General features: G+C 41.3%; 1 protein-coding gene and 1 long non-coding RNA gene across 3 annotated transcripts in view; one reads left to right on the plus strand and one right to left on the minus strand.

Annotated features, from left to right (window-relative positions):
* The window catches only part of LOC117249869 (prospero homeobox protein 1), a 57,405-nt gene that overhangs the window by 10,806 nt on the left and 30,895 nt on the right, over window positions 1-15,704 (minus strand). For both annotated transcript variants that reach the window (XM_078165971.1, XM_033615671.2), the window contains exon 6: window positions 12,693-12,887. In XM_078165971.1, coding sequence (XP_078022097.1) covers window positions 12,693-12,887 — 195 coding nt within the window. The remainder of the gene's footprint in view (window positions 1-12,692; window positions 12,888-15,704) is intronic.
* LOC144461942 (uncharacterized) overlaps window positions 1-15,704 on the plus strand; it is a 241,714-nt gene that overhangs the window by 3,100 nt on the left and 222,910 nt on the right. The window lies entirely within an intron of this gene.

Below are 15,704 nucleotides of genomic sequence, written 5' to 3' on the forward strand. Positions count from 1 at the left end.
CATATGTGTGTGTGTGTGTAATATTTTGGGGTACAATGACTTGGAATAGCACCATAATTCAATATTTTTCATATCTAACATCATAATAAACCTCTAGCTGTTTGGGGCCCAGGTGCATTGCTAAGGACCCAAAGAAGCGCAGTGTTGACTTTGAAGTTTCTTTGAGCAGTTCTTAAGGAAACAGCACTACAGGCCAAGCAATCGGCCTGTACCAAACAAGCATGATTTGAATGGGCACTGCACTTGTCTCTAATGTTATTTTGATGTGTATCTGTGTTTGATGCTGCTGTTGTTTTTCATTCGTTACCAAAATCCCACTGATTCCTGGACTGCAATTACAGAATGTTTTCTATTCAGCTTTTAAATTAGTTTTTTTTTCTTCAGCTAACAGGTGTGAGTGAATTCCAGCAATGCAGCTTCTTTCTTGAAATAAGTGTCAGTATCTTAAAGATAAAAGTCTAGGAAGTATCAAGATGATGACACGCAGTCCTTGAGAGGACATTAGGAATTTAGCACTCAGTAACTTTATCAAACGGATGTTTTCTTTTCTTTTTTTTTTTGGCTGTGTATTCTAACCAAAGTCACTGATGAATAGTGACACTTCCACTTTCCCGACTTTTGTCTTATTTCATCCTGTTTCTTTTCTTCCTTTGCACCCTCAGACCTTCTTCTTCCTTTACTTCAACTCACCATCTCTTCTTCATGTCTCCTTTTCTATCCAACAGTTACTCCCCCTTCTTCTCTTTTTTTTGTCTCATTGTTCCTCTCTCATCCCTGTTTATCCCCACCTCCCTCCTTCCTTTCTCCCTCCCCTCCCCTCCTCTCCTCTCCTGTGAATATAAACCACTCCTCTGCCTCCTAAAGGATTGCTTTTTCTCTTCACGCTGTCAACATGATGCTGATGGAGATGTCTGAGCTGTCTGTGTGTGTTTGTGTCCTCAGTTGACTCCGTCTCTTCACCTCTCCGTACGTCTTTCCACCTGCTTTTCCACCCATCTCTCTGTTTCCTTTCCATCCTCACTCGCCGTGTTGCACAAAAGGAAAAACACACACACACCCGGCTCCTAAGAAATCACTGCACAAACACCGTATGTTTGATTCTCAAGGTATACAAACAGAAAGAGGCCGTATTTGTGTTTGAGTGTGTGTTGTTCCTTATCTTCTCTGTTTTACTTGAAGTCTTTCTACCTCCCTCCATTAACACAGGAGAGGCTGACAACGTTTACTCAAGTGTGTGTACGCGTTTACATTGATTTAGCATGTTGTTAAATGTTGTTTTACAAGTTTACATGCACCCCTGTCACTTGATCATCGATCATTTTTTAGTTTGTTTGTCCCTTTCAAACCATCTTTCTGCTGCATTATGTTTCTCTCTTCAATTTGAGATGACCCTCACCCCCCACACACACCTTGACACTCCATTTTGTTGCCATGCAATCGCTCTGTGGCCTTGAGGTCCACTTTGCAGTTGGTCAGTAATATTTTACAATACAATACTGGAACTCTTTAATGTGCTGCTCCTTCTGTGGACTGAGCAATTGCTCTCTGTGCCTGTGAGTGTGTGTGTGTGTTTGTGTGAGAGTGTGTGTGACTGAGTGGACATATCATTTTTGTGCCAACACACAAGCATCTGCTTCCTTTTTCCTCCTCTTCTCTCCCACTCTGCCTCTCTTTCACTGCTATCATGTCTGGCTTTTGTCACACACACACACACACACACACACACACACACACACAAAACACACATCCAGAGTGGAGAGTCCTTTCACTCTTCCTTCTCTTCGTTTTTTTCTTTTTATCCCTTTTACTTTAAAAGTACTAATCATGGGAAATTCATGCTTTGACATTTTAAAGGGTAAGGTAAGTCGTTTTTCAACCTGGACCCTATTTTCTCATGTTTTTGTGTCTAAGTGACTAATGGGAAAAACAGTTTTTTTTTAAATTGGTCAAGTGTTGAGCAAAACTGCTGCAGCCGCCAGCAGTGAAACAGGCTGCGATGTAACCACTCACGGCATTTGTACATTGTCACTATACGTCCACTAAAACTGTTTGCTTTTGCCACTGACAGGCTCAGATTGTTATTCTAAGCGTCTGAAAACATTATGGAAAGGATCCCTACAGAGACAGACCTTTTGTTAAAGAATAGGGTTGTTTGTGTTTAGCCAGACACAGCTCTGAAATCACAGTAGCCAAACTCACTAGACTCCATTAAAGAAACCGCAATTTTGCCATGCTAAAACATGCTTCATTCAAAGTTGACAGAAACAAAATGAAATTCACAAAAACATCTTGGTTTGTCTTCCCACTGTTCCAACAATCACCAATTCTGGTTTGATTGAAATAAACCATTAATTCACCCAGTTAGATGTGAAAGTATGTTGGATCTAAACATGCTAAAATTGCTGTTTATTTAAATGGAGTTTGGTGGGTTTGATTTCGGGGCTGTTTCTGGCTAAACAAAAAGGATCTTACTCCTTAACAGAAAGGTCTGTCTCTGTGGGGATCCTATCCATGCTGTTGTCAGACACTTAGAATAATAATCTGAGCCTGTTGTTGGCATAAATTGTGTTTAGTGGACATAAATTGACAGTGCACAAATGCCCAGAGTGGTTACATTGCAGCCTGTTTCGCCGCTGCCAGCTACGGTGCTCTCACTCAAAACTGGACCAACTTCAATAAATGTTGCTCCCATTATTCACCATGACACAAAAATATGAGAAATAGGATCCAGGTTGAAAAATACAGAAGTAACCCTTTAAGTCATTTTAGCTTTTCTTTCTGTTTTCGTACATAGATCGTGGGAGTGACTCTAATAGAATATATGCTGAGGCACTGGCTCTGCTAGCTCCAGGTGGCTGTACACCTTATGTTGGTTTTTCCATCTCTATCAGCACTCTTTTTTTCCCCTAATTAAATCTTTATTTATCTGGGGATAGATCCAGCTTCACGCTAACACTGATTAATACATTAAAAGGACACTCCTTAATTTGTGTCCAAAACATTGTTGTTTTGGTTTGAAACTCCAGTTACAGTACATACACCCCTCCTGCATGCATGTGTGTTTTTCTCTTTCTGTCCTGCTGCGACACACACACACACGCACGCGCACACACACACACACACACACACACACACACACACACACACAGACTGTCTCTAACAGTCCTCCTCTAAGATAATATTAGTGTGCCAGTCTTTTAAAACAGGAGATATTATAAATGGTGTAGCCTTTTCATGCAGTTGTAGACTAAAGTAAGAAAAATGAGGACTTGAAAACTTTTTTAAAGTATTCAGGTCTTGGGTTTTGACCTGGTAAAATCCAGAAAAGATGACAAGCAGGCCTTGCATGGTCGCCCACCTTGAATATTTAATTGTAAGGCCAAGGAAAAGCTTTGAAAAAATATTAACACAGCTTTGAAAAGAAAAGTTAAAATGGTGCATTTTGTCATCATTCAGAAACGTGCAGGACTTGCATAGCGACTTACGAGTTGGGTTTGCCCTCAGGCATTTGACACCTGAGACTTGACTTTGACTTGCCCTAAAAGAGTTAAAAACAGCTCTGGTTGGGGATTCAGTGCCTTGCTCAACACTGCTTTGACTTTTGTTGCTCAGGGAAAGGGGGGCTCATTTCATTTTGTGTCATTTCTCCAGCCATGGGTAATTTACCTTTGTTCCCTGATGTTCCCGCTGCACATAAATAGCACAGACAGTAACCTGCTGTAAAGTGCTCTTTGACACAGTCACCCATATTTGCACCAGGCAGGATATATATCACTTTTGCAGGATAAACATGAAGTTAAAAAGAAAACATACATTTTAGAGAAATAATAATCCTTCCTTCTCATCTCCATCTCTCTCTCTCTCTCTCTCTCTCTCTCTCTCTCTCTCTCTCATGGCCTCAGGATCACACATCCTTTGCCAGCTTCAGTTTAAAGTGTGAAATTAAAGGTAAAAGTCGAGACTGGGGGTTCCTCCAGGACATCAGCAATATGTTTCCTTTCTCTGCTGCTCTTTTGTCAATCAGTCACTGATCTCACTGTCACCAGGACAATGGCAATAAAGTTTCTCTTTGTTCAGACTGCATGTGACCGAGAGGAAGGGTCTGCGTCCTGAGATTGCGTCTGTCCTCGCTATCTCATGAGTGTGTCTTTCTCCTTTTTGTGTGCAACCGTTAAAGTGTGTATCCCTACACGCTGCAGTGTGCGTGTGTCCATTCATACACGTGCTGTGTTTCCTTGGATTGGTGTGTGTGTGTTCTGTGCTTCCTTGTGTGTGTGCAAGTGTGTGTCACCCATAGAGGACAATAGCCCGGGTCATCTGACTGAGAGGCTGCAGACCACTAGTATCACATGACGGAGGCTGAAGGCCACGTCTTTGTTACCAGGCCTATTGTTAAAGCTAAGGAGACAGCTGGGGCAGGGGAAGGGAATCACTGCATGCGCAACACACACACTCATATTCACACACACACACACACACACACACACACACACACACACGCGCACACACACGCACACACACACATACAGGAAGACCAAACACAGGCATACATGCACGCACACACATGCACCACCCCCTCGTGACTCCAATCAGGCTCAGTGACAAAGATGATGCCTTCTTCTTCTCAACTGGAATACTAAGACACACACACACACATTCTCTCTCTCTCTTACACACACACACGCACGCACGCACACACGCACACATTGCAAGCAGATAGCTATAATTATAGTGACAGAAACTGGCAGGTGGCATTGTCTGTACCATACCGCTCTCTGTCAAGCAGCAACAGAGAGACAGAGACAGTAAGGAAGACTTAGTTACTTAGTGCTCATACTTGCTTAATGACATTGAGTGATGGCAACAAAGACTGTGTGTTCACATAGATTATGGGCTTATATGTGTGTGCACTCAACCTTCTAAAAATTTATGTTCATATACACTAATTTGCATTAGCAAATAGTTCTTTAGGAAGTGCGTGACACCAGGAATACATTTTTTTTTCATAGCATGACGAGGAAATGTTTGTACCGACTGTGTCTACTTTTTTACATCTTTACCTGCAGTTTCTCCTCTTGGCAACTCAAGCACAAATAACTTTATATGGTTCAGAGCTCTAGGTTAAGGTTAGTGATACATCAACATTTTAGTTAAATATTAAAAAAGTGCCAACTTTAAGAATTAATATCTCAGCAAAACTCAGATCTTTTCTTAATCTTAACCAAGTGTTTCAGTAGCCTACAGCTAATAGTATGTTGCAGGATGCAAATCTCAGTCTCCAGTGTCAAAACCTTCAGATTTATATGCCCACCCACCCAGCCTGACCTACTCAGAAAGGTATTTGGCAACTCAAATCAGCAGCACATACTGTATACATATCTTGTAGGAGACAAGGTTGCATCTAACTCTGGTCCAGTTGATATTAAGCAGTTTCTGTTACTGCATAATAATAGAAGAAGTCATTAGTTCTGCAGCGGTTGTTTATGGGAATCCCTTAATCTGAACTGATCCCATTGAGACACTTGATTTTGTTTTTGTATTTCAATTTTGAAGAGAGAATTTTGATGCCCCATGATGGTCTAAAACTCTGTGAAAACTCTATGCTTTTTTTTTTCTTTTTTTTTTTTTAATATTTCAGGAGGGAACATTAAATACTTGGCATGAAAATAGTCAAAGATATTAAAAGCTGGTGTCTCTTGTAGTGAAGGACTTCAAAAAACAACATCACATGAACCCTGGTGTGTAAGATGTAATTGCCCAAAGCTCTACGCTCAGAATGAGGGAGAGATCAGAGTTGGAGAAAGAGGGAGGAGAGGACAGGTGTAGTCTTTGAAATGTGTGTGTGTGTGTGTGTGTGTGTGTGTGTGGGTGTGTGGGTGGGTGGGTGCCTTCTGGGTAGGTTACAAATAGAAGACATAAAAAGGTGAGGACAACAGAAAGACGGATGAGACATGAGGAGCAAAAAAGTTACGAACTTAAGGCTACTGGATTGAGACAGACATATCTTTAAAGGGCACCTTTATGTTTTTCCTTATTTGTTGGTCATATATATAATGGTGCAATGTTGTATGTTAATATCAAACATGGCCAAAGTTTCAAAATATGGTGAAACAAATGTAAAAGTAATCCCTATGAGCAAACACTTCAGGCTGCAGACTGTTGTAAATACTCTGTTTTCAATGGTTTGCTCTACCTTTGCTTCCACTTTTGACATATTTCTTTATATGGTCATCGGCTCCAGGCACACTACTGACACTGCTACATGTAGCTACATACTAATAACAGGGAAACATAATCTTGGTTGCTAATGTTATGCTACAAAGTGGCACTAAACTCTTTTACATTACTCCCCCAGCTGCAATGACCCAGAAACGCTGACCAATCACAGCAAACTGGGCTTTTTCAGGAGAGGGGCCTAAAGAATGGAACACACATGCTCACTCCCAACTTGGCAAAAACCAAAGCTTGGTCAGTAGCCCTACACATCAAAATATGACATGCTAGTTACCCCTCCAGTGACAATTTTGGATGCCCAGGGATGGCGTGTTACTTATATTTATACTAACATACTACATTTTTAATAAAATAACCTGACTGACTTTTGGTTTCACACGGGACACAAACAGCTGGCTCCCGGGTGAAAGTCCAGTTTGTTTGACCCATCCACCTGCTCTCCCACCCACCCTATGTGGACTTTCTCGCTCTTTATAAAAGGACAGTTGCCCAGAGTGTTAAAAAATCTCACCGCCCAGTGTGCCATATACTGCTGCTAATGATGTGTTGTTATCTGACGTTGAGGGTCATGTTCAAAGAAACTCCGAAAAAGTATGAACCTAAAAATGAACATTATAGGTCCCCCTCAATTTTCTGGTACGTGTGGATGCATCAATAACACAATTATAATTACAGCCTATCAACACTGTGCATAATGCAAAAAATAATCACAAACTTATGCACCAATCATTTCTTTAAAGCTGCTGAGCACTTTCTGTGAGAAGCGAGAATCTGACAGAAAGCCCACTTTGAGAATCGATTACTGAGAATCGAGCTTGGCCCCTTTTTCCTTTTTCAATGGACTCACATGAAGAGGAAGCGAAAAAGATGAGTGAATAGATGAATAAGGAGAGACAAAGGATGACAAAGATTCTAAAACGGCGGAGAAAGACATGAGAAGTTGAGCCTTTCATAAAGTGCACAGCTTATGAAACCAGATAGCCCTGAAATGTGAGTGTGTGACCACTCTGTGGCCTCCAGGTGTGTGTGTGTGTGTGTGTGTGTGTGTGTGTATTTTCAAAGTCAAAGGGCAGATTTTGGTAGCAGCCACACCCACCCTTCAAGGGAGGGTATCTCAGCTCTTTCAGACGAACACAAATGAGCATCTGTGTGTATGTGTGTGAACATACGTGTGTGTGAGGCGCAGCTGTGCCGTCATTTGGTGCTGACAGAGCCAGCGAGGATCCTTGAACTGGAAAGATGAGAATGTCCTCTAGAAGGCTTCATAAAAATGTCTCATTGTCCCTCTTCAGCCGACACACACACACACACCAAAATATGACAACTTCATCCCTTTCTACGCCCTCAGCCTCTATTCTTCCACTTCACATTTACTCTGTGTGTGTGTGTTTCAGTAGAGTGTGTGGGAGTTCTGCAGAATGTGCATGTGCTCTGGCATGTCTAAGTCACCAGTGTACTGTAGGTGTACTTCAAATATCGCACCAAAAACTTTAACACACACACAAGTTAAGAGTGCCATGCCCAATGCTGCTGGCAGACTCGTCAATCTGTTCTCAATATAAAAAAAAAGGAAAAGAAAAAGAGGAAACGTTTCTCTTCCTCTTGGCAGAAGGTAGAAGCTGACACCTTTCCCCGAGTGTCCTGGCAAAGAAAATCTCTCTCTGTCTCTTTTTGTTTTCCCTGTTTTTTTGAAGATGAGACTATTCCCCATTTCCTTTCCCATTCTCCAGCCTCCTTCCTTTCTTTGCCTTCCTCATTAGTTTGTGGGCAGAGCTGCAATTAGGACGAAATTGTTTCAGAGACGAGGGAGAGGAGGGAAAGGAGTAGAAAGGAGACAGTAAGGATGGAGAGAGGGAGAGGTAAACAAAAAAAAGAAGAGTTGAAAGAATGTGGCTGGAGAGGGGAGGAGGAGGTAATTAATGAAGCTGCTATAATTACTGGGGCCTGTTTACGCCAACTTTGGAAGACAACACACACGCACACACACACACAAACTCTCAACAAATTACACTCACCTTTCCACAGCAATAATCTACAATGACTATTTAAAATGCTGGCCGTGTACGTTGACTAATGACACAAGCTTTTTTTCAACCCATCAAACCAAAGAACACTTTCTTATTTCACCGTGTAGACAGTGTTGACAAAGATTAAGTTCTTTTTTTAACCAGAGAAAAAATAAAAAATGCAAATTATTTAACCTTGCAAGGCCGTCTTTTGGCAGGTAATTTGACAAAGAGCAGATTTTTATGGAAGGAATAAAAGCTGTTGGGGCATAAAGATGAGAAGATGATGAGACTGTAGATGAAGAGTGGAAAAAATGACAAAAGAGTTTCACCAGAGGGGAGAGTAAAGAAGAACAGGAGTCAGGAGGAGTTAAAGGGATAGTTAGGATTTTTTGAAGGGGGGGTTGTATGAGGTACTTATCCATAGTTAGTGTCTTACCTACAGTAGAAGGCAGTCCACACGCTCTAAGTTTGGAGAAGCAGCTAGGAGTACCGTTACCGAAGCTAAGTGATGTACTGCTGTGGATGATGGCAGCACCAAAACCTATTTTAGCTACCTTAAAAATCAGTTTAAGTGGACGCTATGTATAGAATATTTTCACGGCTTTACCCCTGCTGTCAGATAGCCCTTTCCTTTGGCACTACAGTACATTTTCTCAACTGCAGAACTTCTGTTTCCCTGCACATAAGCAAAACTGGGCTGTGGTCACACTTATTGTGGTGGTTCATGACAGAAACAAGAAAATAAAGATGAGTGATTATGATGGTAATGGAATGCTGTTTACTGTAGTGACGAGGATACTTCTATAAAATAGAGTACACAGAAGAAAAGCTTTTGCAGGGGGAGACTGAACAGACTGATGGACGAAGAGGGGGAAACTTCTGTGGAAATTGGATGACAAGAAAGACCAGAAGCTACCTACAGTAGTAGTGCAGTTGTAACAGGGTTTGACATTAACCTTGCCCGGATGACCCACGCTCACCAAAGGGCTCATGGTAGTAATGGTAATACCCAATTTAATGGTATTAAATGTGTGTCCACCCCTGTGTAAACTGTAAACCCCATGCCAACTGACCCAGAGAGCTACTGCTGCCACGAGTAGGACTTGGTTACAACACAACTTAAGGGTCTTTCTTAATCAGCGGCACAGTTGGACTTACCTGAAGTCCTACGGTGGGGAAAATGTAGTGCCAAAGGAAAGGAGGGCCTGATGGCAAGGCAAAGCTGTTAAAATATTACAAATTTAGCTCACATGCAATTTTCTAGGTGGCAAAAATATGTATTCCTGGTACCCCCTTCCACAGCAGTACATTGCTTTGTTATTCGAGTCTGCTTCTCCAAACTTAGGGCATGCTGACCTAAGTACCGTAGGTAATACATCGATTATGCATAAGTACCTTATACAACCCAGAAAATTTGATCTATCTTTTTAAAGATGGGATGAAGGAGAAAAGGTAAGAAAGGAAGAAGAGGACAAAAGGAGAAAAGGAAAGCAGGGGACAGAGAGGGAGGAGAGGACAAAAGCTTAATGAAAGAGGGATAAGAGAGGAAGAGGATAAGGAGAGGTGATGACGAAGAGAACATATCGACAGAGGACAGATTCAGCAGGAAGGGGGGGAGGAAGGAGAGGGAGCAAGGAGAGAGCAAAAAGAGGAGGAAGGAGGGGAGGAGTTGAGGTGGGTGTGATGGGGGACAAACCAAGGTGGAACACTGATGATGCTAAATTTGGCAAAAGGAGAAGACTTCTGTGTGTGTGTATGTCGGGAGACTTGCTGAATCGGCCGTGGTTCCAGTTTCACGCCTCTGAGTTTGACAGAGGGGGAGAGAGAGGGAGAGGAAGGAAAAGAGAAGGGGAGAGAGAGAGGGTCCCTAGCCAGTAATGTTCCCTCAGGGCGGTCGGACGAAAGGATGGAGGGTTGGAAGGAGGGAGGTGAAGGGAGAGAAGGAGGCAAACAGGAAAGGGGACAAAGTACGGGAAGAAAATTTATACCTACCTTTGCAAACACACCATCACTTTATTGCACAAAGGAGGCTCACGTTCTTATACTGAAGTTCTTATCAGCATCATCCACCGCTTATGATTATGTTACAAGGCTGCAGATTAGCCCTTTACTCACAAATCTTTATCTTTATATGGATTTTAGTTTCATCTTTTGAGACACACAAAGACTTGGAGGTAAAGGTCTCGAGGAGTCAGGTCTAGGGATGCCACGTGAGGAATTTTCCCCACCCGTTAATAACAACGGTGACAACAACGGTGTTACAGATGACACTGGATTTATACAAGAAAAAATATTTGTTAATGACACTCAATATCTGTAGGGCGCCGTAATAAGTTATTGCTAATGCAAACCGAAGATTTCTTACCGCTGCAGCTTCACATAAAAAGCATCCAACTTTTATTATGAGGTAGTCGCAGAAAATGCAATGTGTCCTTCAGATTTGCTCATCAAAATTGCATCGACAAACAAGATAGAGGTCATTTTCACCATTTGTTGACAGTGGATCAGTTTGAAATATTGCTGCAAACAATGGAGCAAGAAGGAGTCACAGTGGGCTGTAAGATTAAGAATTGCCGGCAACACGCTGCGAACCTCCAACTTCTTAGCAATATAACCAACTCCTTTCCCCTCATTAAAGTCATCAGGCTCCCTATTGGCATCGGAGTTAAAACTTGCCAAACAGTCCCTTTTGCTTTTTGCTTTGACATAAAATCCTTCGCCATCGTCTTTTCGGTCACCTCTCCTTACTGAGTGTCTTTCTATTGTTCCTTTTCTTTATTCATGAACGCTGTGGTTTTCCTGATTTGAAACCAGTACAAAGTTTTGGAATCATAAAGACCTGAATGAAAACCTGAAACTATGACTATCATATTCTAAATATGATCAAAAAATGCACTAAATGTTCACTGTGATATTTTGCCTATCTCATCCTCTGGTTTCAAGTGTCATCAAGTTGATTTTCATATTGCATTGAAATGGCCTGAAACTAATGGATGCCAGAGGGATGGGAAATCAATTAAAAAACTTCTGGTATGCATTCAAGAAACGTTGGCACTAATTTAAAGTATGTATGTGGCTGAACTGCTAAAACATGCAGAGCCACAGTCATGGTTAGAACTCCTGACCCCAGTATGAACCTTACCCCATAGTCCCTAAATATAACCCCACTGACGGACAAAATAAACACGCACTGAGATGATTTGCATGTGTGTGTCTGTTTCCTTTACAGGCTCTTTACATACACACCTGTGAAAAGCTACCTGACTCTTGTTATGCAAAGCATGCAAAGCATTTGCTGCTCATTCCTCCAAAACAGAATACTCAGATACCTTAAAGTCTGCGTCTACGTGTCTGCATTTAAGCTCCAACTAAGCTTCAACATTTCTCTCCTTAAGCACAAAAAGTGTGTGTGTCAGCGGTGAGGTGTGTGTGCTAATGGACATCTAAATGCTGCTGATGTTACGTTGAATAGTTTAAAGGCCCTCAGGTCCCCTTAGACCAATATTGGGAGAGAAAAAGTGAGGGAGGGAATGTGACTTCTGTAAATCGCTTTGACAAGGACACCCGCGCCTCGAGCGGCGTCCTCTTTCGCCTCATCGAACACACACACACACACACACACACACACACTAACACACACACATACTGCGACATCCACACCTCAGCAGAATTGTGAGATGACTGTTGCGCTCTGAACAGCTGACTTGGTAGAGGACGTTAGTGTGGGTATGTGTGTGACTTGTGCTGAATCCAGTTTTTAAGTGGAAGACAACTTTTCAACTTAACCCCCCCCCCCCCCCCCCCCTGTTTCCAAGTGGTATTATTGTGAATGCCACTGTTGCAAGGATAACCAGATCACTTTCCATTTACTTAGAGCCAAGCAACTACCAAAGTTACTTTGTTTTTTTAACCATTTGCTAACGAGGATAGTAACTGCAAATAACATACTACATTAATATTCTTTGGCAGCTGGGGATAGCTACCGATAGCTTTCAGGGAAAACAAAAGCGCTATCCTTTTCCCTTTTTTGGTTACGCAGTAAGTGACGCACATCCTCTGTGTTGGAAATCAAGCCTTCATTTTCTTTACATTATGACTAAAGTATCGTGATAATATCGTATCGTAGGGCCTCTGGTAACTCTCACTCCTATAATTTATAAGTATATACTCCTTCAGTTAAAGTTAAACCCTGGAGTCAGAGATTTTGTCACTTTGAATGTATCAATTAAAAAATGGCTTTAAGAGGGTTTTCAATAATAGAACAAACACTTTCAAACAACATCTGCTCTCGGATCTCATTAACAGTCACACACACACAGATGCATGCTTGCCATTGTTAATTTTACATCAATGAGTTGAAGAGCTCTGTGTTGCCTGCCTCCAAACTCAAAACTCATCACATCCTTTGCACACATCGAAAAGGCCCCTTCCCCCAGTGGCTCAGTTTACCTCAAAGTCATTGGCCTTGTTGTAGTGCATGTTGAGCGCCCTGAAGAGCTCGGCATCACGGCCCACCGACAGCTCCTCTGCGGCAGTCACACCCTCGTTGATGGCCTGCCGGGCGAACTTCTCCATCTGGATGTAGTAGAACTCCCTGAAGTTGCTGAACCACTTGATCAGCTGGGAGGTAATGCAGCGATTGAACTGTAGCAGAAGTCAAAGAATAAAAAGAAAACTTAGCTACTTTTCATCAGATTAATAAATTCCACATCAAATTTCATTAGACTGAAAAAAATGTATCCCAGGATTTATTTTATGGTTAAATCATTCATACACTTCTGCAGCTGTTTTGTATGTTTAAATATTTGCTTTTAAGCACATCTTATAAACTTTCATGGTGGAATAGAGTAAACTGAGTGTTGAATGTTGTTCCCTGTTTGGTGGTGTTGTAGATTTGTAATAGCACAGCCTGATGTTTGTTCTTGCACTTATTTGCATGGTGGTATGTCATCAAATTTGACTTGAACTGGGCCTATGTGCGTAGTACCTTGGATTATGGCACAACATCTCATATTTACATAGTATATATTTCATGCACTGAAAGCTCTTGTTACAAGATCACAATGTTTTTGTTAGAAACCTTGAATCGACTGAGCTGTGAATGCGTAAATAAGAAGAAGAAAGAAGAAGAGTGAGTGGGCAATTCAATCAGGAGTAAATAGTTATTTACTTGTGTGCGTGTCCCTGTTTATACATAATGCATGTGTGTAAATACCGAGCAACAAAAACCATTCCTCCAATTAACTTTAACACCCACACATTTAAAAACTCTAAAATACTTCAATGTATCCACCTCATTAGCCACTAAAACTCTGACTGCATCTTGAGGGTCCTCATTGGAAAGAAATGAAAGAAAGGAAATCAGCCTCTAGAAACCTTTCTAATCAAACAAGAGTGACTCAAATATTGTCTTATTGTTATGCCATCATGGGCTCTTAGGCTGAGTCAAACCAACAGTAAACAGCTCTCATCAAACACTGCTCCTGCCCTGCAGGCCTTCACAGTACACTGCAAAAAATGTCTGCCAAAATTGGACATTTACAGTTTTTTTCCACTTACAGAGCTTGTTTGTTCCAAAAGTACTGTTTAAATATTCAGAATAATTTGATCCCGACCGTACTTGTTTAAACATTTTCCAGGAACAAGTGATGTAAAAATGTTGGACACACCACAAGTAGCCTACAAAAATAACAGCACTTTACCCAAAAGAAAAGTAATTTGCTCTGGAAAAGAGCTGTTGACAAATTAGAATTTTAAATACTACATTAATAAAGTGTTGTGGTTGATTTTTGTAATTTATTCCCACTTTTAAATTGCCAGATATTTTGTATTTGATTGGGTCATTGGGTCTTTCTCAAACGTAGAGAATAGATGAAAATCAGTTCAGAAAATAATTATGTACGCCAAACTTAAAAAAATTAAATATATTTGTATAAGCATGTGATCACTGCAGGTTCTAAGCACATTATTTGTAGGATTTTATAATGTAACATCTAGAATATTAGCACAGTGTGTGATATCTGTGCCCTTTTGCATTTTCATCCTTTTCTCATAACAAAAAAAAGACATGGAGGGGAAAAAAAACAGCCCAGTGAAAGTGCATGTGTGTTTGTGTGTGTGTTCGGTGAAGGGGAAAAACGGCTTTGATACGAAGATTAAGCTCGGTATTGTTACAAGACATTGTCTCACAGGAACAAGAGATGAGCGACAGAGGGAGAAATGGGGGGAAGAAAGAGGGAGCGATGAATGGAGGGAGGCAGCATGGAAAAAGGAATGCAGAGACAGAGATGAGCAGAGGGTGACGGAGAGGGAAAGAGATATTTTTTCAAGAGCAGTCAGAGGGGGTGACATAATGGAGCATAATTGGGAGGCTTGGTGTGTGTGTGTGTGTGTGTGTGTGTGTGTGTGTGTGTGTGTGAAGAACAGAAGGAAAGGGAGTTGGTCTTACAAAGCATAGTGACAGGAGGGGAAAGTGTGTGTGTGTATGTGTGGGGGGGTTTGACCCATAAAAGAGTAGCACGAAATGAACGTGATAACTCAGCAGTTAACACACAAACACACAGTTACTCATTCAACACTTCATCTGTATTTTTTTTTTCTTTTTTTTAAGATTTTTTTTTTGGGCATTTTACCTTTAATGGATAGGACAGCCAAGTGTGAAGGGGGGAGAGAGAGAGGGGATGACATGCAGCAAAGGGCCACAGGCTGGATTCGAACCCGGGCCGCTGCGGCAACAGCCTTGTACATGGCGCCTGCTCTACCCAGTAGGCCAACAACACCCCAACACTTCTTCTGTCTAATCTTAAATCACAAACCATCACGACAACCTTTGACAGGCAAATAGAAGATTACACAAATTCTTCAAATCGTCAAATCAAAGAAAAATAAAACCAGTGCATGATTTTATAGAAATAACTCTATACATTATAAAAGTTTCCTGTATTAGATAAGTCAAGTCTACTGCTCAGTCGCCAGAAGAAAATGTTGGCATTGTATGTTTCTGCAAACCATGGATAAGTTACATTTGTATGGTTAAAATGTACCATTTCAACGTTTCTAAAGTAATGTACTTCTTATTTTATGTATATGAGCTGACTTTGTAACAAGTAGGTGGGACAGGTGGATGGCGTGACACTTAGGCGAGACAGCTGCCAAGCTGCACACCACTTTTTTGTTTTGTAGCCAGTCATCACTGCATCTTCCAGCAGCTTTTTAGTCACCAAATGTGGATGTTTTTTAGCAACCCGACGCTGTGTTTCCACTAAGGACAGTGCCACGAAAAGTGGTTGTATTTTCGCTGCGTTTCAAGCAGGGATTGTACCATCAAAAACAGGAATTTTAAGCCAAAACATAATCTTTTCCTTATCACAACTGAGTGTTTTTTTGTGCCGAAACCTAAACACACATTACCCACAGTGTTGTTGAAAGTTAAAGTTCCCACATTTCCACTACATTGTGCAG

This window comes from Epinephelus lanceolatus, chromosome 24 (assembly GCF_041903045.1).
Source record: "Epinephelus lanceolatus isolate andai-2023 chromosome 24, ASM4190304v1, whole genome shotgun sequence".
Classification (NCBI taxonomy): Eukaryota; Metazoa; Chordata; class Actinopteri; order Perciformes; family Serranidae; genus Epinephelus; species Epinephelus lanceolatus.